A 20,997-nucleotide genomic window follows, 5' to 3' on the forward strand; every position below is an offset into this window, starting at 1 on the left:
AGGCTAATTCTTAGGTGGCTCCCAGACACAATGAGGCAAGAGTAGAGTGCAACTTTCCAGATGTTCTTGGCTGGGGGTGGGGGTGGAAGAGGAACAAGAAAAGAACAGGAAACTCTTCATAGAAAAAGTACCATAGGCAGTCTTCTCATCCCATATGCTCTCATTTATTTTGGAAACTGTACTAAAGACAAAGACATGTGTCTGTGGATGTTTGAAAGAATTCCATGTGCCGTTCCGGGTAGCCATGAGCACAGAACCTTCGCCATCCATCTTTATTCTGATCAAACCTGCCCTTGCATGATTCTTATCCCATCCATCAGCAAATCTCATTCAGTTTCACTGGGGATCTCTGTGTTCAGAGAACAACCATGTTGGAAAATATTCAGAGAAAACAGCACAGCCAATCCTAGGCGATAAAGTTGAGCAAAGTGCGTGGTAAAAGCCCTCTCAGAGCTATGCCTCTGAGAAAGCTGGACCGCCGTCGTCCTTAACATGTTAAGGTCTCAGGTTTGAAAAGGATGCTGGCAGCCCTGTATCTGGAAAATTGAAGGCTCTGAATTAAATGCATTTTCTTTTAAATTAGGAGTTTGTAATAGGGGTGAGTAGTGCCCTCTGAATTCTCAAGTTTGAGTATTTTAGCCACACTATAGATGTTTATGATGGGAAATATACAAGGGCCAGGAGCAAAAGTCACACCTATGATTCTGATACTTGGAAGTAATCACTATGAATGTAGTTGTTTTCCTTCCTAGATGTATATGTCCCTGAAAAGAAATAACACACTAAATCCTTATTAATGGTTCCAGATTACTTGAGACATTTCATACCAGTATGTATAACTTAACTTCATGAAGAATATGAGAGACTTTGCTATATGTACAGTTGGATCAAGCATATTTCTCTTGATTTTATCACCACAGTGATTAAGGTTGGATTTTATTTATGCTTACATAATTGCCATCTTCCCATTGAACTGTTTTTTCATATTCCTCATCCATTTTCCTATGGAATCATTAGTGCTTTTTGTCTTGATTTGTCAAAGTTCTGTGAATTAAAAAAAAGATGATTTTCCTTTTAGAAGTGAGAGGGATGACTTCTTATTCATTTTTTGGATCTTTTGTGGAGGTTTTTTTTTTTTGTTTTGTTTTGTTTTTGTGTTCTCAGAAAACGTGTAAGGACAGCTTTTACAGTTCCCGTTGTTGAGGTACTGAACAGAGTGTTTGGACAAGCGCTCAGTGAAGCTGTTTGTGCTTCGAGGACCGTTTCGAATTGTCCTCCCTCAAAGACACACATCTCAGAAGACTGAGGGGTTAAGGCCCAACTCCCCCTTGGCAGAGTGGGTGACCCCATGGCACAGAGGAACAAGCAGGCCCCGGGAGGGAGGGACTGGGGATTGTTTTCAGAATGTGTATTTGTGGTAGAAAAGAAACAAAATGAAACAGCTACTTAGCTAGTTTGTAGAGGATGGGACTAGTGGAAAAAGAAAGGAAAAAAAAAAACTAGGCACTTTTTTAAATGATAGTTTTCCTGAAAGCCCATTTACCTCATTTTAGACATTTTAAAATTTGATGCACGTTTTCAAGTTTCTTGCGATCACAAGGAAGCTTGGAACACAGACTTGAACATACAGGCAGGGAACCTGTTCTGAACTACCCCTTACAATAACATCTGGAACTTTCTCACCAGACAGCACAGAAGTGACCTTCAGGGTCAAGGCCAGTGCCTGGCTGACTGGGTTTTCAGCTTTTTGTCTTTTGTCGTTGTCCTTGATTGTGATTTGAAAGTTTGCAGAACTCGGCAGTTCTGTTCTCAGACTGCTTCCAATAGACCAGACAGAAAGAGGTTGTGTGTCTCGTGTGTGTGTGTGTGTGTGTGTGTGTGTGTGTGTGTGTGTGTGTGTATCTAAGGTGTCGCGTGTTTGTTCACGGGACTCGCTGGCCTCCTCTGTGTGTGTCCCCTTACTCTGTAGTGACAGCCAGCAGTTGTGTATCAGATGTTTTGGGAAGAGTCCCAGCTGTTGTTGACAGGCGCATTCTTCCTCGGCTGTGGATGACAGTGCTGTGGCTTCAGACCACAGGCAGGACCCCTGGGGCCTGCCATGTACACGGTGACTTGTGTTCCTTGGAGCGAGTGAAGATTGGTCGTTCTGGCTCTAGCATCTGCCTGCATAACTTGCTCTTATCTCACAAGTTTCCTGAGGAGGCTTTTTCCTGGCTTAGGCCCCCATCCCCTCTTCATTTGTGAGAAGGACCTGAGGTCAGACTAGGATTCCGTTGCGTTCTAGAGGGACAATATTTAGTTTGGCTGTCTTTGCTATACCCCGATCTGGGTGCCAGGTAATTGCAATGCTTTTTAACACATCATGTGAAATGGCTTGGGCATTGTCCCATCCTTACACCCACATCCGTGAATGTCCCCTGTGCAGCGACATCATTGTGATCCTTTGCAGACTCCCCATTCTGATATTTCCAGATTTCCTCCTGGAGGTTGCTTTCCTCGCCTCCTTCTTCCCAGAATCCTCTTCCTTATCTCTGGAATATAGAAGAGCTGTTGCAAAAGCCGAGTTGGGCTGTGTTTCTAGCTCCCTGCTCCTCTGCAGCTTTGGCTGTGTTAAACACCTGTCTCCCACCTGCACAGCACCTCTGAGGTTAGTTCATGCCACCGTGAATAGGAGGGTTCATGTGATAAGTCCCCTCCCCGCCATGATTCCATTCTCACTCTGTGGGGACGTCTGCTGCTGATAGTTTTCTTCTGCTGTGCCCTGATTCTGCTTCATATTTTGTTTGCATTCTCTTGTTCTTTTCTGAGTTTACATCTGGGTTTCCCTGAGTCTCTATAACTCCATTTTGGATTAAATAGACTGCTTTGTTAAGTCATTCAGGACTCCTGGTGGAGAAGAGGCATGTGCGACCTCTGGTTACCTCTCTTTCTGATACCCCCCTTTCTCCTGAGGTAGTGAGGTCAATGGAGAAATTATTATGGATTGGTATTTTCATATTTCCAAATCTTAATTGCTATGTTGAGAAGCTGGTGTTTCATCTACAAAAGGCCTTACTCGCCTTCTAGTTACCTGTGCGTCTCCCTAGGCTCCTAGATCCTTCTGTCTGAGTGAAAAGGGGCCTGTAGGCTCCACCTTGGCCTTGTGGATTATACCCCCTGCCATCTCCTTTTGTCTCACTAAAGCCTTGCCACAGTTAGGTGCTGGGGACACCTGTCTCTAAGCAGAGCTGAACAGTTGAGAGGACAGATGTCTCAGGGCTGTTCCTTGTGTTCTCTCTTCTGGCTCCGTGTGTCACCAACATGTCACAGATACAGTTTCTTTGTTGAGTTTGAGCGTCATTCTTCCAAATACAGCCTTGATAGGAGCCTGGGATGGGCCTCTGCGGCATCCACACGGATCGTGGGTACCAGTGGGAGCCTTATTCCCATGAAAACTAGGGTTTTGTATTTAAAGTGTATTTGATTCCATACAATTTGCTTTTGCTGTCTCGTTGGCTACTAAGGGGGTAATTTTTTCTGTTTTAAACCAAGGTAGGCAACAAGGGCCATACCTTACCTGAGCATCGTGTTAAGAGGACTCCTACTGTAGGACACTGTAGGTGATTTGTCCCTCCTTATGCCAGCTGTGTCATCTGACACGTCTGTGCCGCTCCCCAACGTTTCGCCTCAAACGCGGGGTCTGGCCCTTCCCGTCCCCTCCACAATATGTTCTTCTCACATCCTAACTCCGTTTATTGGGCTTCCTGTTGGGAAAGAACATTATTCGACTGATTCCAGAATCTGTACTACCGGCTGCAGAACAAGTGTGGTATGCATTGTTTTTTTGTGTGGAGTGCACACTTCTTTTTTATTCTTGCAGAATCATCTGTAGTCGGGGCTAATCAATCAGCTTAGGTGTTTTTTTTTCTTTTTGATAAAAGTGAGCTACTGCTAAGGTCCTCGGTTCATGTAAAACTTTTGTTTACAAAGCAAGTGCCCTGCTTGGTTGTTCGTCAACTTGGCACAAGCTAGAGCTGTCTGAGAGAAGGGGATGTCAGTTGAGAAAATTGCTTCTCTAAGACCAGCCTGTCTGCAAGCCTGTAGTGCATTTTCTTGATGATGATTGACACGAGAGGATCCAGCTCACTGTGGATGGGGCCACCCCTCATCCTGGGTGCCATAAGAAAGCAGACTAAGCAGGCCCCGAGGAGCAGAACCGATAAGCAGCACCCGTCCATGCTCTCTGCATCACCCCCGCCCTTGAGTTCCTGCCCTGACTTCCCTCAGTGACGGACTTAAACTACAAGCTGAAGTAAACATCTCCGGTTGCTGTTGTTGGTGTGTTTCATCACTGCAGGTCTGTCTCTGAGGACTCTAGAGGGAAACTGACCTGCTCCACAGTAAATAGGGGCAGCTGCCAGTCACCCTCAAGTTGCGTTTACTTCGGCTACTCACCAGAGTGGCTTGCCAACCTAAAGGAAAAGCGATCAGCTCAGCAAAAGGGTCAGTAGTATCTCAGCTGGGTCTAGGTTCAAGGAAAAGTGTGAAGTCAAATCCTGTCAGCCCATGAGATGTAATACGTTTGTTTTGTGCCTATCAAAGTACGTTGTCAGGAAATACTAGTGGGGCAAGCTCCCCTTTCCATCAACTTCGATACAAGATCACACGTTAGTGAATATAGCCGAAGAGAAGGCCCAGCTGTGGCCTGGGAAGCCAGCTGTTGATCCACACCAGCTGTTCATCCATACCAGCTATACCGCCAGGCTGCTCTCCCTCCCTCAGCTGGGGCGGGGGGCCCTGTGCCAACACCTTAGCATCTGTGTTCTTGGAAGTACCTTAGAGGCTAGATAACCAAATAGAACAGGACAACCCCAAAGTGCAAAACAGAGATATTGGGTTGGTTTAGGTTATTTTAAGAACATTATGTGGTCCAGGGGTGAGAAGTCTGTACGGCTTCTGTACAAGACCCTAGGTCAGTTCCCAGCAACTGTGTCAGAGACTCAAGATGCCCTGTAAGTCCAGCTCCAGGGGGATGCAAGGCCTCCCTGCCACTCACATGTGCCATTCATTCACATGCCACACACACACAATTAATAATAAAAGTAACCTTTTTATTTAAAGTAACTTGTAATAGACATCTTAAAAGCATTATAGTGTTACTTCACACGAAAGCAATGTTGACTCTCAAGGAAGCTTAGCAGCCGTCTGAGGCCGTTCTTTTCTTCTCACTGTCCCTGAAACTCCTGACGGCAGCTTAACAGAGGCATGATTTGTTTCTAGTCCTTGGTTCCTTCGGCTCACACACTTGAGCAGAAGAACATGATGGCAGGAGCGTGTGTGTGTGCGCGCGCGTTTGTGTATGCATGTGTGTGTGTGTGTGTGTATGTATGTGTGTGTGAGTATTTGTGTGCATGTGTGTTTGCAGGGGACAGCTGTTCATGTCACCATGGATTGGAAGCAGAGAGTTTACAGAAAGGGGCCAGGGGTAATATTTTCCAGACGGCTCAAACCCCGTGATCTCTTTGCTCCACTTAGCAAACTTCTCACAAACTCCCAGACAGCTCCACCAACTGGGGAGCAGCAGCATTAAAACAAACAAACAACAAAACAAACCGGGGGCCAGGGGACTTTTCAGATTCAAAGCATAGTACCACATTTTCTGAGTTCACCCTTCCTCTCTCCCCCTTCTCTTTCTTTCTCCCTCTCCCCTTTCTCTCTACCTTTTTGTCATCTCATCCCCCACTTTCCCCTCTCTTTTCCCTTCACCTCTTCTCTCTCCCAACAGTCTTTCAGAGAGTCTCAGTGACTTTTCTATTATCACAGAGCTTGTTCATGGCTACCTTGGGATTGACTAGGGAGTCCACATATCGTCCTCACCATATGAGAAGAGTCTGAGCTGACTGCAGAGTCAAGACTTTAGAAGTGGGATAGTCTGTGTTTGGTATTCAGGCTCTTCTGTGCCTTCTCTCTGAGGTCAGTGCATGCCCTTTGGAGACCTAGGGCTTTCTTTTCTTTTCTTTTTTTTTTTTGAGCCGTCATTATATATTTATTTTTGGACAAAAATTCTAAGTTTAAGACCACAGCCTTGCTGGGCAGTTGTGGCACATGCCTTTAATCCCAGAACTCAGGAGGCAGAGGCAGACAGATCTCTGTGAGTTTGAGGCCAGTCTGGTCTACACAGTGAGTTCCATAACAGTCTCCAAAGCTATGAGAAACCCTGTACCACCCCCCCCCCCGCCACCACCACCAAAAGGCTATAGCCTTGTTTATATGGATTCCCCATATTTGGAAATTTAGCTATGATCACACAACCCAGAATGCACCCAATCTCTTATCCACCTATCTGGGACCTTAAATCTGAAATGCTTTGAAATCCAGATCTCCTTGAATGTGCTTCATACAGAAAGCACAAAGCGCTTATAGATGGCCCGGTATGATGGTTACACTCCAAGACAGGCAGGCAAAAGCAGCAGAGACAAGCTGCTTCTTACTCTGCATCTAGGGAGCACATGAAACCCATGAAATTTGTTCTTAAATTTGCTCCTGTGCCTCGGTCATCTCATCAGATGGGGCTGCAGATGCCCAAATCTGAAGAAGAGATGCAAACACTCACAGTTCCAAGTGCTTCAGGTAAACAACATCGATATCAGCTACTTAACTGCTGCTGTGACAGAACATGGCACAGAAGCCACTTAGAGAGGGAAGAGTTGCTTTGGGCCTATGGTTCCAGTCAGGGGGGAGAGTCCACCATGGCAAGGAAGCTATGACCAGAGCAGGAAACTGAGCAATCACATCTTCAACCATAAACACGGAGTGAAAAAGAGTGACCTGGAAGTAGGGTGAGGCTGTGAGTCCTCAAAGCCCATCCCTGGTGACATACTTCATCCTGCAAGGCTGGAACTCAAAATTCCAAAATTTTGAAGCCAAAACAGTGCCACCTACTGGGGATCAAGGGTTAAATTCTGTGAGCCTGTGGGGGACATTTCTGATTCTAAGCACTGTTAATACTCCACTTTTAAAAAGCCATTATGCTTCAAGTAACCACATTAACTGCTGTGGATGGCAATGTATTTCACGCTGACCACTTCTGACAGTCCAGCGCCTTCTCCTGTGCCTCTACCCCCCCTCCCCACGTTGACTAGCCAGTGACAGAGTTCAGACAGATTTGAGAAGTTATACCTGAGACAAAAGTGAAAAGACATCAGAGCCAGGAGAAAGCAAATTCCTCACACTGATCTCGTCTTCATGAGTTTAAGGCTGGATGGATGCCTTGGTAGAATGTACCAGCACCTCCTACTTTCAGACCAGGATGTGAGATCTAAAAGGATGACCTTTATTTGGGGTGTTGTGCATGGAAGTGATGGGCTCAGCCAGACAAGCAGTTGCCTGTCTGTCACTAACAGAACAGACAGTGAATAAAAGACTGAAGTTTGGGGCACAGTGGGGGTGGGGTGATGCGGAACCCAAGAGCATCTTCTTAAAAACTACTGCAAAGCTTCACATACACTTGTGGAGTGTCTCAGCTCTCCACAATGCTTACTGAAAAACACATTCACGGTGTTCTCCCAAAAAAATCATCACTGACTTATCAAACTTACATATGGGAGCTCTGCAGACCAGGACCCATTTTCTTTTCTCTGCTGTGGCATTCACACAGCACAGCTACAATCCTCTAGTGAGGGATGGTTGCTGTCACGTCTCCTCTCTTCCACAGGAAGTGACACCCCTGAAAGACAGGAGCCAATGGGGGGGTGTTGGAATAGGAAAATCAATGCCCTTGGATATTCAGATTAGGCCTGATCAGAATAGTCAAAGCCAGAATTATTTTGGGGAAGCCCAGAGCAAATGGTCTCCTTGGAAATCAAGTGTCCAAGTCTGTGGCCCCTGTGTGGACATTTTCTACAGGACAGAGCTGTCAGTCTGTTCAACAGCACTGTAGGTGTGGACAACTTGCTTGGTTTTGCAATATCCATGGAGTTGGGTATCAAAGGACCGCTTTCCAACAAGAGCAGGGGCTCAGTAACAGGACTTGGGAGATGATTGGAGACTGCTCAGAAATGGCTAAGTTGAATAATAATTCACTTTCTGACCACTAGATGGTGGTCATTCACTTCAAAAATTTGCTATTGAGGCTCTTTTTTTTTCCCCTTTTGCTTACAGTTCTGTTGTTGGAAAGAGGGTAGACAACCAAATTATCCTTAAACTGAGAGTCTCTGGTCCTCAACTGGTGCAGGGGTATGAGAATTATAATGTGGTTATTCAGCCTGTGAAGTAACAGGTTTATACATTAATATACCGTCCTCACCCCCCCCCCGTGTCTGTGTGTGTCTAAAATTAATTTATATTCTGCAAAATCACTTTGTCACATGTATTGGACCAGTACATAGCGATTACAACGAATATTCTTGTGGTTTTATCTGGTTTTCATTGTGGATTTAAGAATTCTCTGGATAAGCCAGCCCATATACTGTGAATGAGCATGGCACGTACGTGTTCTGAGGAACACCAGGTTCTCCAGGCCTGGTGGTTGTTGGGTTCTCAAGTATTGTGGCAGAAACAGGAAGCAAAGCGGAGGACCATCGAGACTGGAATCTGAATGCGTTCCAGAGGTTACCTCATATAGGCATCCTAAGGGAAGTGTGTGAAAAAGCAAGCTGGGCCTGTGCAGGAGGCTTTGGGGAATGGGCAGTGAGGATAGCTGGGATGAAATAGGGTTCTCTCCTCGCTCCTGTGTGCCTGCGTTTAGGTCCCTTAGTCTTAGAACATATGGAAGACAGTTTTGAAAGTTTTGAGCAACCTTAAAGCCATTGCAAGTGTCCGAGGTGGGATTAAAAGACGGGATAAGGAGAGACTTAGGAGCAGAGCAGCAGTGAAGGGCTGGTTATAACATATAAAATCGTTTATTTAAGGTGCTTTTGCCTCCTTGCATCTCACTCAAGCTCTGTATGTGTTGGGGAGCTGTCTTTACTGATACAGTCCCCAGTCCTATGCTCACTACCTGGTCCCGTGAAGGTAATTAGAAAGAAGCTTCTGAATGACTGAACACTTCCCCATTTAATACTCAGTGAAATAAACAACACACGGTGTGTATTAGCTACTCAGAAGGAACTCCGGATAAATATGAAATATTTCCTAGTGGACTTTGTGGTTCTGTAAACGTTGACTTGTGAGGATATTTTCTTTTCTTTTCTTTTCTTTTTTGGTTTTTCGAGACAGGGTTTCTCTGTGGCTTTGGAGCCTGTCCTGGAACCAGGTCTGTAGACCAGGCTGGTCTCGAACTCACAGAGATCTGCCTGCTTCTGCCTCCCGAGTGTTGGGATTAAAGGTGTGCGCCACCATCGCCCGGCATTATTATTTTTTTTGGAGATATTTTCTACAATAAATCATCACATTTTAAATTCTGGATCCAGAGTTGGAAGACATTGTATTATAGGACCAGGTGTAAGTCCTATAAAGAACCACCCTGGTTTTCTAGGGCAAGGTACAGATGTTGTTTTCCCTTTTTAAAAAACCCAACCAACCAAATAAACAAACAAACAAATAAAAAAAACGGTCACAAAGCTATAGCTTGGATTAAACAAATTACTGTCTTATCTTTAGAATGGGACCAGGACTATAGCAAGAACTTAATTTGCAAGTCAAATTCATAGATACCTTATTTTATTTCACAATGGCATGATTTGCTTATTTTGCAAAAAAAAAAAAAAGTTAAATTGCTCATCCAGTTTTCAGAAGAGGAAGAAAACACAGTCACAGATGCACAGTTTGAGTCCTTTCCTGTGATTTTGATTGCAGTGATGATCACACACATACAATGCAGTGAATACTGGGTTTATTGTGCCATGTTTTTTTTTTTTTATTGCGGCCGTGGTCTTAAAGCAGGGAGTTTAGGAAGGTGTGAAAGTCTCATGCAAGCCTTCCTTCCTTTTCATTCCAGATCCCCACATCAAGGTGTCTGGCAAGAAAGATGACGTAAAAGCCGCCAAAGAAATGATCATGTCTGTCTTAGACACAAAAGTAAGTGAACAGAGGGCTCTCGACTGCAAGGACCCTCCATGCTGGTACCCAAGAACTGTGTGGCAAAGGGAAAACCAGCAAAAAGAAATATGGACAGTTTGAACAGGCACTTGTGATCCTGCTCGGGGGAAGGAAGGCAGAGAAGGTGCTTAGTTTAAAGGGTTTCTATCATGTCAGGTAATTAACAAATGTATGTGTATAGATTATATGTGACTGCATATACAGATATATGCTGTACATACGTACCATCTTCAGAAAGATACATTGGTCCCCGTTAGTACAGGGTAAGTAACAAAGATGCCAGAAATGATCACATGTGCTCTTCTGAAGTCATAGGAGCCCCCCCCCCCGCCGTGTGTGGGCATGTGTATGCTCATGCCCAGCATACAACATGCCTAGATGTTTGATCCACAGCAAGTTCATACAAAAGCAACCATGACCAAAGCTGAACACCTGTACGCATACACTCGTTTGTGATGCTGTTTCTCTAGACACACAGAAGTCTGAAGCCCTTGCTGTATGCCAGGCACTTTAGATCCTACAAACAGTCATTTGTTTTATCCTGAAAGGAACTCGCTACAGTGATGTCAAATAATTTGGCCAGCATTCCAAAGCTGGTAACTGGGGAGGTGGTTCAAATCCTGACTGCGGTTAAATACCCCCCCCCCCCCGTACTACTTCGTATTTTGCGGAACTATTTCTGATCTTACCATCCTGTGTTTTGTTTCTGGGTTTGTTTTTGTTCTCTATCTTTTTTTTTTTAATTTTAAGAATCATTTACCCAGCAATTATTAAATATTTTAGTATTTGTTTCTCCCCTAGGAAGGGGGGCATTTTCTTTTACTTCAAGGGCAAAGGTGAAAGAAGTTAAGCTTAAAGATAAAAATATTTGGGGCACAAGCCAAAAATTTATGATTTCAGGAGGTTTTTTTTAAAATGACTGCTATTTTAACAACTTCAGTCTTCCTGTTTAGGAATGCCATTAATGGTCTTGACGACTCAAAAAGATTTTACGTCGGTCCTGATAGCATTACATTAAATTCCCCGGATGCCAGTTTGACACCATCGCCTTTCTCTTCCCCATGCCTTGGGATTTTACACTTTCTGTGATGTGACTGAGCCTCTATGTGGGGTTCACTGACTCAAGCCTTCACTGCCAGAGTCCATACCTTGGAGTTCTCTACTTTTCCGTTCTGCTGGAATAAGGGGTGGTCACATAAGCTTGGGTAGCAATGTAGCACCTTCTGCGTAGGGGGCAAGGTAGTATGTGTTTCAATGCTGTGTGACCTCAGTGGGGGCTTTATTTTTAGTAATGGTTCCCCAACATCATAGTTCCACCATCCAACATTGCATCTTTAGTCATGTGATTCACCTTTCTTTTGTTATTTGAACTGTTTCATGAATAATGCCTTGAAAAGAAAAAAAAACTGAATAACTCATTTTTGTAGCTGACTGTATTTAATTTTCTGAAAACGTATTGTGGTTAAAAAAATTTGTCACCTTCTTCTGATGAATTTGTCACGAAACGAGATTTCTCCTTAATGAGGAAGCTGAAGGAGATTTGTTAGGTCGAGATTATCCTGTTGAGAAATCTGTAGCTTCCCCCAGAGTCCGTCTCTGTTCATGCATAAGTGCCATAAGGGCAGAGTGTTTGGCGTCGTTAATGCATCAGGAACCAACCCTGCTTCTGCGCAGAGCAACCGCGTCACGTTGAAGATGGACGTCTCACACACAGAGCACTCACACGTCATCGGCAAAGGCGGTAACAACATCAAAAAGGTGATGGAGGAGACGGGCTGCCACATCCACTTTCCCGATTCCAACAGGAACAACCAGGCGGAGAAAAGCAACCAGGTGACTCGTCTCCCCACACCCTTGAGTTTCAGTAGGCAAATCCCTTCTAAGAGATGAGGGGATGAGGGCAAAGAGCAGCCAGAGTCATCTACAGATGGCAGGCATTGTGGGTGGGGTGCTCTTCGCGCCCCTGGAGACTGAGGTACTTTGCTGCTATAGATCTATAGTTCTCTGCTTACCCTCTACATAGTAGAAACCGGGGGTGGGGTAAGACCTGAGAGAATCTGTCAGGCTTGCCTCACCCCAGGAGCCCTGTCCAGTGTGTAGGTTCTGTCCTCACAGTGGAGAAAGTGGTCCTCCCTCTGAGATCCAGTGCCTAGGTGCCCTATGTCCTTACACTGGTGGGATTACAGCTGTTGGCTTAGACATACTCCCGGGGGCAGCTTCCCTTTAGAAGTCATGGGTTCTCAGGCAAGCACTTCCGGTCCTTGAAGGCTGCACACTACTGCTGTGTTATTTAGATATGTTCTCTCTTGTCGGTTAATCTCATAATGGGAGTCTGTCAGCTCTGAGGGTGAACCAGGGAGTGACGCTGTGCTTGCGCATCTCTGAGGCCAGGTAGAAAGCCTTGCTTAAAGGCACAGGCATTATAAATACCTGATGGTGGCTGTGACACACTGTGAGGCCCAGATATCTATGGAGAGAGCAGGAGAGGCGGATACTAAGGCCGTGATTATTTGCCAGCTGGTGCGGGTGAAGAAGGCTGATGGCCAAGAGCCTAACGCATCCATGTCATTGCTGTTAACACCTAATTGACACAAAGAGACTTTAAACAAAGGGAGGAAAGTGCTGTGGACAAAAATAATGTTAACAGTGTTAGCACGGTTTCCCTGGAGCTGCTGGCTGTGTCTAAGTCCAAGCGGTAACGTAGATCAATGGCCTTGAGGGTCTCAAGGGCCTCATTAAAATCAAACGTGCCTTCGATGCAGCTAGGTTCTGCCGAGGTTTATTTGTCATGAGCCCCTGTGCTCTTGTATTGAGCAGGAAGGGTGTGGCTGCCTAGGAAGGCCGATGCGGGCTTGAATGGTAGAGTAAGCCTTGTTCCCTTATTTTACAGGTGTCTATAGCAGGACAGCCAGCAGGAGTAGAATCTGCCCGGGCGAGGATTCGGGTAACTTTACCAATCTCCGCGATTGTTCTTGCATGCCCATCACATTTACATGACAAGGGGGCTGAAACAGCATTATTTGCCATTTGGTAACCAAGTCCCATTTTCAGTAAGCAGGAGACACTGGGTCAGGGTGCCTTCATGAGCACGCTGACCTCTGTTAGCTGGTGTCGGTGGGAGGCATTCTGAGTCAGTATTTAGACCACATCATCCTAAGTTTATTTATATAAATGTTTTTCAATCGGAGACTTTCTGGAAGAGTTCGGCTTTCGCCTGGCTCAGTGACCGAGTGCCACAGGCCAAAGGCTCCTTCCACTAGGAAACACTGGATCTCAGCCCTTGCATGAAGACAGTTCATGTCTCAGAACCCATCTTTAGAAAAGAGTAAAGGGACTTGAAGGCCCCCCCCCACGCTCCACTCCTCTCAGACTCCCCACGTCACTGTTGCTTTGGTTCTCTTAGGAGCTGCTTCCTTTGGTGCTGATGTTTGAGTTACCCATTGCTGGAATTCTCCAACCGGTCCCGGATCCCAACGCCCCCTCCATCCAGCGCATCTCACAGACGTACAGCATTTCCGTGTCATTTAAGCAGAGGTCTCGAATGTATGGTGCTACTGTCATAGTGCGGGGGTCTCAGAATAACACAGATGCTGTGAAGGTGGGTGACTTAAAGTCGTGCAAAAACACACAACATGCACGTGTCTTTCTTTCCTTTGTTCTTCCTATGCTGATCTTAAATGCACGATTCTCCTGCCTCCAGCCTCCCAGGCTGCTGGGATTATAGATAGACATATGCTACCACATCCAGTACAAGTTTTATGCTTGTGATTAGCAGACTCATTGGTTTCCAGAATTTTCCTTTGTGCTACCTATGGGCCCCATAGAACACGCTACTGGCGTCCTCATCGTTGTTGGAGGTGCCATAGGAACATTGCCTATGTGGGCCGGGCGGTTGTATTTGATGGGATTGCTACGCTCCTCCCACAGTCTGCCCTTCTCTGCTAGGAAGGAACAGCCATGCTATTGGAACACCTTGCGGGAAGCTTGGCATCTGCCATCCCCGTGAGCACACAACTGGACATTGCCGCCCAGCATCACCTCTTCATGATGGGCCGGAACGGGAGCAACGTCAAACATATCATGCAAAGGACAGGGGCGCAGATCCACTTTCCTGACCCCGGCAACCCACAGAAGAAATCCACCGTCTACCTCCAGGGCACCATCGAGTCTGTCTGCCTGGCAAGGCAATATCTCATGGTAAGGCTGCTCCAGTTAGCTTTGTGATGCTCTCCTTGAACTTCTTGGCCTACCACGGGGTTTCCACCCTGACTCTGCAAACCTGCTATTTAAGAAAGCAGTTTTGAGGTCCAGTCAAACAGGAAACGTTCCTGGTAAAAGGGAGTAGACCGGAGACTAAGGGCCATTGTGCCCCCACAGGCTCCACTCCATTGCATAGGGAAACAATTTTCTTATATTTTTCTTAGCTTAGACTAAACACAGACGAGATTTGAGTAGAAGGCGACTGTTTGCATCTGACATGGGGTACTGGTATGTAGTTTGAACCTTAAACAGAAAACTAAAAATACTGTTTAAAGGTCATCTTCAAAGACTGAGGGGATGGATGGCTCAGTTGGCAGCCGCGTGTCCATAATCCCAGGACTGGAGAAACAGGCACAAGTAGATTCCTACGGATGGATTGCCGCTCAGGATGCAGTGACATGGCTCCCCAGAAGTCACTGGACAAGGAAGGGCGCGTGATCTGAACCTCAGTGTGGTGGAGAATGTTTTTGCTAATATACTAAAGTATAATTTGCTAATATACTAAAGTCGGACACTGAAGGATTTTTCCAAAGTAAAAGTTAGGTGTAGCCTAACCTATGACATCCAGATTCATTAAAGAGACACAGTCTCAATAATAATAATAATAATAATAATAATAATAATAATAATAATAATAAATTTCTGGTTAGACAGTATAGCCTAATTTGTGATCCAGGTTCATTAAAGAGACATGGTCTCATTATTGTTATTATTATTATTATTATTATTTGGAGAGCAGCCAATAAAGGAAAACACCTGCCTTCCTTGACCTTTGGCCATCACATATACCCACACATACATAAAAACTTGCCTTTGGTGATCTGAAACATTTGTATATTTAATAAATGCCCCATATAAATAAAAAATACTATTTCACTAATGAATTTGAATGCTACAAAAAGAAAAAGCATCAGTTCCATCATTCAGAAACACTCCCGTTTACGGCATTTCTCTCCTCCCCGTGTTTATTTGAAACCCTGGCGTGTGTGGGTTGGTGTGTAGTAACAGCAGACAGCCATATTGCTGGGCTGGCAGAGACTCTCAGAAACAGATTGCCCTCACATTCAACACTCGGCCTTCGGTGACATTTGCGTCCGCAAGCATCAGGCGTGACCTATTAACTTGCAGAATTCATCTCTTTATAGAGCCGAAAACCCAGATTCGTATTGTTGATTCCACCCCCTGACAGATGACACTGCTTATACTCCATCGTACCAATATGAGATTTACTAATTCTCTTTTTGTGAAGGTTGGTTTTCACAGCCATGTTTGGTTGTCTCATCATTAATGCGTGAGCCGTGGGACGTATTTACAGACAGGAACCCCCACAGCTACCCTTCATTGTGTCTTCTTTTCCAAGGGCTTTAGATGTTGTTTTTAAGCTCAGGATGCTGAAAAAGTTCACAGATTCATATTCCTACTCTGACCACACCTGCCAAAAGTATAAATGTATTTTGAAAGGCACTATTATCCAATATTGAAAAAAAAGGGAAAAGGAAATTCAAAGGTTTTAACAACTTTTTTTCCCCCTATCTATACAAAAGTCACTTTTGTCAGTGAAGGGGCACAACCTGCTCCATTTTGATTCCAGTGTGTTCAGTGTTGTCTAATACATGTGAACGAAATCCAGCAACCAAGGACTTGAGCTGAGCAGCATTCCATGCAGGAGGAAGAGAAGTTTTGTGGCCCCTGGCTGTAGACAAGGAGGGATAGGGAGAAACAAGCATAGAAAGCCAAAGCTAGCTTCTGCAGCGAAAAAAGTATCGAAGGCTGGGGCAGTGGTTCACTGCTCATGCTGGGAAGGGGCTAGCTACAGCTTAAGCTTCCTTAGAAGGAGCAGTTGAGAAACCTCAAGTGATGCATAGACTCCATCTGAAGGACATTGAGAGTTGGCGCTGCCCTGGAGGTAGACAGATCCGGGCCATGCAGGTCTGTGGTGGCCAAAGTGGAGGTTGTTAAACAGCAGTTGAGTTCTCATTCAGGATACAATAACATGTCTCCCCATAAGTCACAGAGCAAGGAAGGGCACACAATCTGAACCCTGGAGTGGGGAAGAATGCTTTCGTATCACTGCTAATATAACTGAAATCAGACAGTGAAGGATTTTTCCAAAGTAAACATCAGACTAAAAAAATTAATAAATTCATGACAAACCCTTGAGCTTAACATACACAGTTTCAGTCTCCCAGGGAGTCTCCTCCTGCCCATCACTATGGTCCCATGCCATCCATCCTTTTTGGGAAGATGTGAATCTTATTTAGTTTTAATATCCAACAGTGGATGCTTTATAGGTAAGCTCGGGTGCCAGGTGCTACGATGACCGACTCCTGAGATTCCTGCTGTCTTTCCTAGGGGTGTCTTCCTCTTGTGCTGATGTTTGATATGAAGGAAGAAATTGAAGTGGACCCACAGTTCATTGCACAGCTGATGGAGCAGCTAGATGTCTTTATCAGTATTAAACCAAAGCCCAAACAGCCAAGCAAGGTTGGTGCCCAGGGAGGTGTCTGCAATGCCATTATCTTTGATTGTTCATTTATGGGAACTAATTTCTAATATGCATTTTTGCATATTATATCTTTGGTTATAACAGTATACATTTGTAACAGTGTCCTCAATAATCTTTCATCATTTTATCCATATGTTTATGTTTTATTGGCGTTCTAGTAACCATTATTTTTCTAAAAAATGCATGAGAAAAAAAAGTCTTTTTTTTTTCTTACTTTGTGATTTTATCAGGAAACCAGCCAAACCAATCAGTAACTAGGCTAATGAAATGAAGACTGTTCTCAGAAAACGATGCACAAATGGCTAGCAAACGTAAACATGTTCGGCCTCAGTAGCCATCAGAGAAATACAAATTTAAGTTACATGAAGATACCATTTCACCCAGTCAGAGCAGCAGTCAGCCAGAAAATGATGAAAGCAGACGCTGGTGGGGAAGTGGACAGAAGGGAGTGCTTTCACGCTGACGGTGGGAATACATAAACTAGTCCTGCCATCCTGGAAGTAGATACAGAAGCTCATCGGAAAGCCAAACTAGCTCTACCATATGAATGAGATGTACCCCTCCTGGGTATTCCTCAGAAGGATGCTCAATTTGCAGTCAGCTACCTGTAGACTTTATTTAATTGCTAGGGAATAGCGAAGGCGACTTATGTGCTGTGTGTGTGTGTGTGTGTATGTGTGCACGTATGTTTATATATGTGTGCATGTGTTTGTGTGTACTAATTCAAATCAACTTGTGGAACATTTCCATAACTCACTGTGTGCTGGCCGCTGTGCTAGCCTAGCAGAACAGTTAGCTGCCTTTTCTGTCCTGTTTTTTTTTTTCTTTCTTAAAGGGCCACAAGTAATGAAAGGGCCACAAGTAATGAAAGGGCTCAGTCTCTTTAGCGCTTTCCCTGCCCCAGGCTGTAGAGACTTGGTGATTCCACGGACAGTAAGTAGATGTGCAGTGAGAGAAATCACACATTCATTGCCGGCAAGAAGGCGAGGAGAGAGGAGCGTCCAGACATTAACACTGTGGAGATTGTTGCAGCCCCTTCGCAGGGCATCCTGGGACCCTGTGATTGCACCGGTGGCTGTCACTGTCAGCCACTGTGTGACTGCTGTGTGGGCTGATCAGGGAGGGCCGACAGAATGAAAACTCCCAGACTGGAATGACATGTTAGGTGGCACTGTGTACATGCTGATATTTTCTAAATCTCGAAGCATTGGCTGATGTGGGGGTTGGGGACACCCCAAATTCACCACCAGGAAGGAAAGTAGGATTAGAACTCACCTAGGGAGATGTTAGCAAACTCACAGAGAATGCCTTTGTTCCAGGTCATAACTATGACAATGGTATATTATTCCTGATTTTTTTCTAATATTTAAAAACTTAAAGGATTTATAAACTGTAACTGTGGGAAGTTTTGAAGTTTGTGGAATGCTTTGAAGAAAAGAATTCCAAACAGCTGCATTTTTAAACTTTTTTTTATTAAATGCTAGTTTTTATTGCTTTATAGAGTCTAGTGAACCTCATTTGGCACTATACAGTTTGGCATTACATAAACGTAGACTCATTGCTTTAGTGCCCTGTAGTGTATCATTGGGTGAAAACAAACCAGGAAATGTCTTAATGTATTTGGGCTGCTGTAGCAACGCCACCGATCAGGCAGCCATAGATGATGGAAGTCGGAAATCAAGGAGGCTAGTAAGCACAAGATTCAGGCTGGACCAGATTGGGTGTCCGGTTAGGACCTGGGTCCCCATTCGCTTGTGGTACTGTTTCACATAGAAAAGTTTTCTTTCTCTCTCCCTCCTCTTTCTGATTCTATTCATTTTGTGTGTGTTCACGTGTGTGTGCACACACGCATGCATCTGAATATGTATGTGCGTGTGCATATGGATGTGTGCATGCATGCATATATGCATGTGTGTGTCCACATCCACATGTGGAAGCCAGAGAAAGATGCGCAGATGGTCTTCTCTTTCTACCACATGACTCTGGGGTCAGAGATTGATAAATCTGCCTAACTTTCCATTCTAACATTTTTAAACCATAGATGCCATCTTTTGTGTGGAATGGTGTGTGTGAGTGTGTGTATCATATGTGATTTCTACATGAGTAAATGTAATATTGTGTGTGCAACTGGGGGGGCAACAACCACACCTCCTTTCAGAGAGAACCTTAAAAGAAAAGCTATCCCCAATTCTGGGTAAGGTGGAGTGAGTTCAGAGTTTGAGACTAGGCCATTGGTTTTGGACATGATGAAGCCTCACCGGCTTACTAATGTAACTTCAGTCACCGTCACAATCAGACTGAGAGAAAAGCTTGTCCATACAAAGACAGAAGCAAGACGAATTCCAAGAGCTCAGGAGAAAATGAGCATCTGTCAGGCTGGACAGCCTGTCAATGGCTGGATTCTGACTACCACTTCAACTGCTTTCTGAGTCAGATTTTCCTTACTGCCTCTGTGTGTGTGTGTGTGTGTGTGTGTGTGTGTGTGTGTGTGTGTGTGTGTGTGTGTGTACTTATATATGCTTAGAAATTTAGTAATATATATTATGTAGAATAGAATTATTTATGTATATATAGCATATATACACAGGCAGTAAGGAAATACACATCATAAGATTTGCCATAGATGTTGTCTGAGGGTGGGGGTGTTAGCTAACCATCAGACCATATATGCTAAAAATAAGCTACTGTTTCCATGCAGTCTGTATGTGGTAATGGGTTTCATTTGGCTTCTGCAGGTCTTGGGGGATAAGAGGGTGGGCTTTAGTATGAAGCCTGGAGGCTGTGTAATAGGACAGGGCTTTGACACCAAGAATTTACTAAATCCCCAAGTTTCTCTGGATAGGAATCCCCACCTCTAAAGGTTGGATGGGAATTGGAATCTGTGAGCTGCCTGCTACCGTGCACACACACATAGTAAGCAGGTGAATGCTGCCTGTAACACTACACACACACACACAGTAAGCAGGTGAATGCTGCCTGTAACATTACACACACACACACACACACACACACACACACACACACACACACAGTAAGCAGGTGAATGCTGCCTGTAACACTACACACACACACACAGTAAGCAGGTGAATGCTGCCTGTAACATTACACACACACACACACACACACACACACACGCAGTAAGCAGGTGAATGCTGCCTGCAACAGTACACACACACATAGCAAGTGTGTGCTGCCTGCAACAGTGCACACACACATACACCCCCCCCACACACACAGTCAGCAGGTGAATGCTGCCTGCAACAGTGCACACATTCACACACACACACACCCAGCAGGGGGTGCTGCCTGCAACAGTGCACACACACACACACCCAGCAGGGGGTGCTGCCTGCAACAGTGCACACACACAGCAGGGGGTGCTGCCTGCAACAGTGCACACACACACACACCCAGCAGGGGGTGCTGCCTGCAACAGTGCACACACACACACACACACCCAGCAGGGGGTGCTGCCTGCAACAGTACACACACACACACACCCAGCAGGGGGGTGCTGCCTGCAACAGTGCACACACACACACACACACCCAGCAGGGGGGTGCTGCCTGCAACAAGGCGTGCACACACACACAGCAGGGGGTGCTGCCTGCAACAGTGCACACACACACACACAGCAGGGGGTGCTGCCTGCAACAAGGCGTGCACACACACACACACAGCAGGGGGTGCTGCCTGCAACAAGGCGTGCACACACACACACACACTGCAGGGGGTGCTGCCTGCAACAGTGCACACACACACCCAGCAGGGGGGTGCTGCCTGCAACAGTGCACACACACACACACACCCAGCAGGGGGGTGCTGCCTGCAACAGTGCACACACACACACACACACAGCAGGGGGTGCTGCCTGCAACAGTGCACACACACACACAGCAGGGGGGTGCTGCCTGCAACAAGGCGTGCACACACACACCCAGCAGGGGGGTGCTGCCTGCAACAGTGCACACACACACACAGCAGGGGGGTGCTGCCTGCAACAGTGCACACACACACACAGCAGGGGGGTGCTGCCTGCAACAGTGCACACACACACACACAGCAGGGGGGTGCTGCCTGCAACAGTGCACACACACACACAGCAGGGGGGTGCTGCCTGCAACAAGGCGTGCACACACACACACAGCAGGGGGGTGCTGCCTGCAACAGTGCACACACACACACAGCAGGGGGGTGCTGCCTGCAACAAGGCG

At 45.6% G+C, this 20,997-nt stretch overlaps 1 protein-coding gene across 3 annotated transcripts in view; it reads left to right on the forward strand.

Moving 5' to 3' along the window:
• Positions 1-20,997, forward strand: part of Bicc1 (BicC family RNA binding protein 1) — a 217,433-nt gene that overhangs the window by 169,604 nt on the left and 26,832 nt on the right. For all 3 annotated transcript variants that reach the window (XM_075980001.1, XM_075980002.1, XM_075980004.1), the window contains exons 4-9: positions 9,917-9,996; positions 11,692-11,850; positions 12,908-12,961; positions 13,421-13,615; positions 13,963-14,214; positions 16,630-16,761. In XM_075980001.1, coding sequence (XP_075836116.1) covers positions 9,917-9,996; positions 11,692-11,850; positions 12,908-12,961; positions 13,421-13,615; positions 13,963-14,214; positions 16,630-16,761 — 872 coding nt within the window. The remainder of the gene's footprint in view (positions 1-9,916; positions 9,997-11,691; positions 11,851-12,907; positions 12,962-13,420; positions 13,616-13,962; positions 14,215-16,629; positions 16,762-20,997) is intronic.

The sequence above is a fragment of the Microtus pennsylvanicus genome, chromosome 7 (genome assembly GCF_037038515.1).
Source record: "Microtus pennsylvanicus isolate mMicPen1 chromosome 7, mMicPen1.hap1, whole genome shotgun sequence".
NCBI classification, from domain to species: domain Eukaryota; kingdom Metazoa; phylum Chordata; class Mammalia; order Rodentia; family Cricetidae; genus Microtus; species Microtus pennsylvanicus.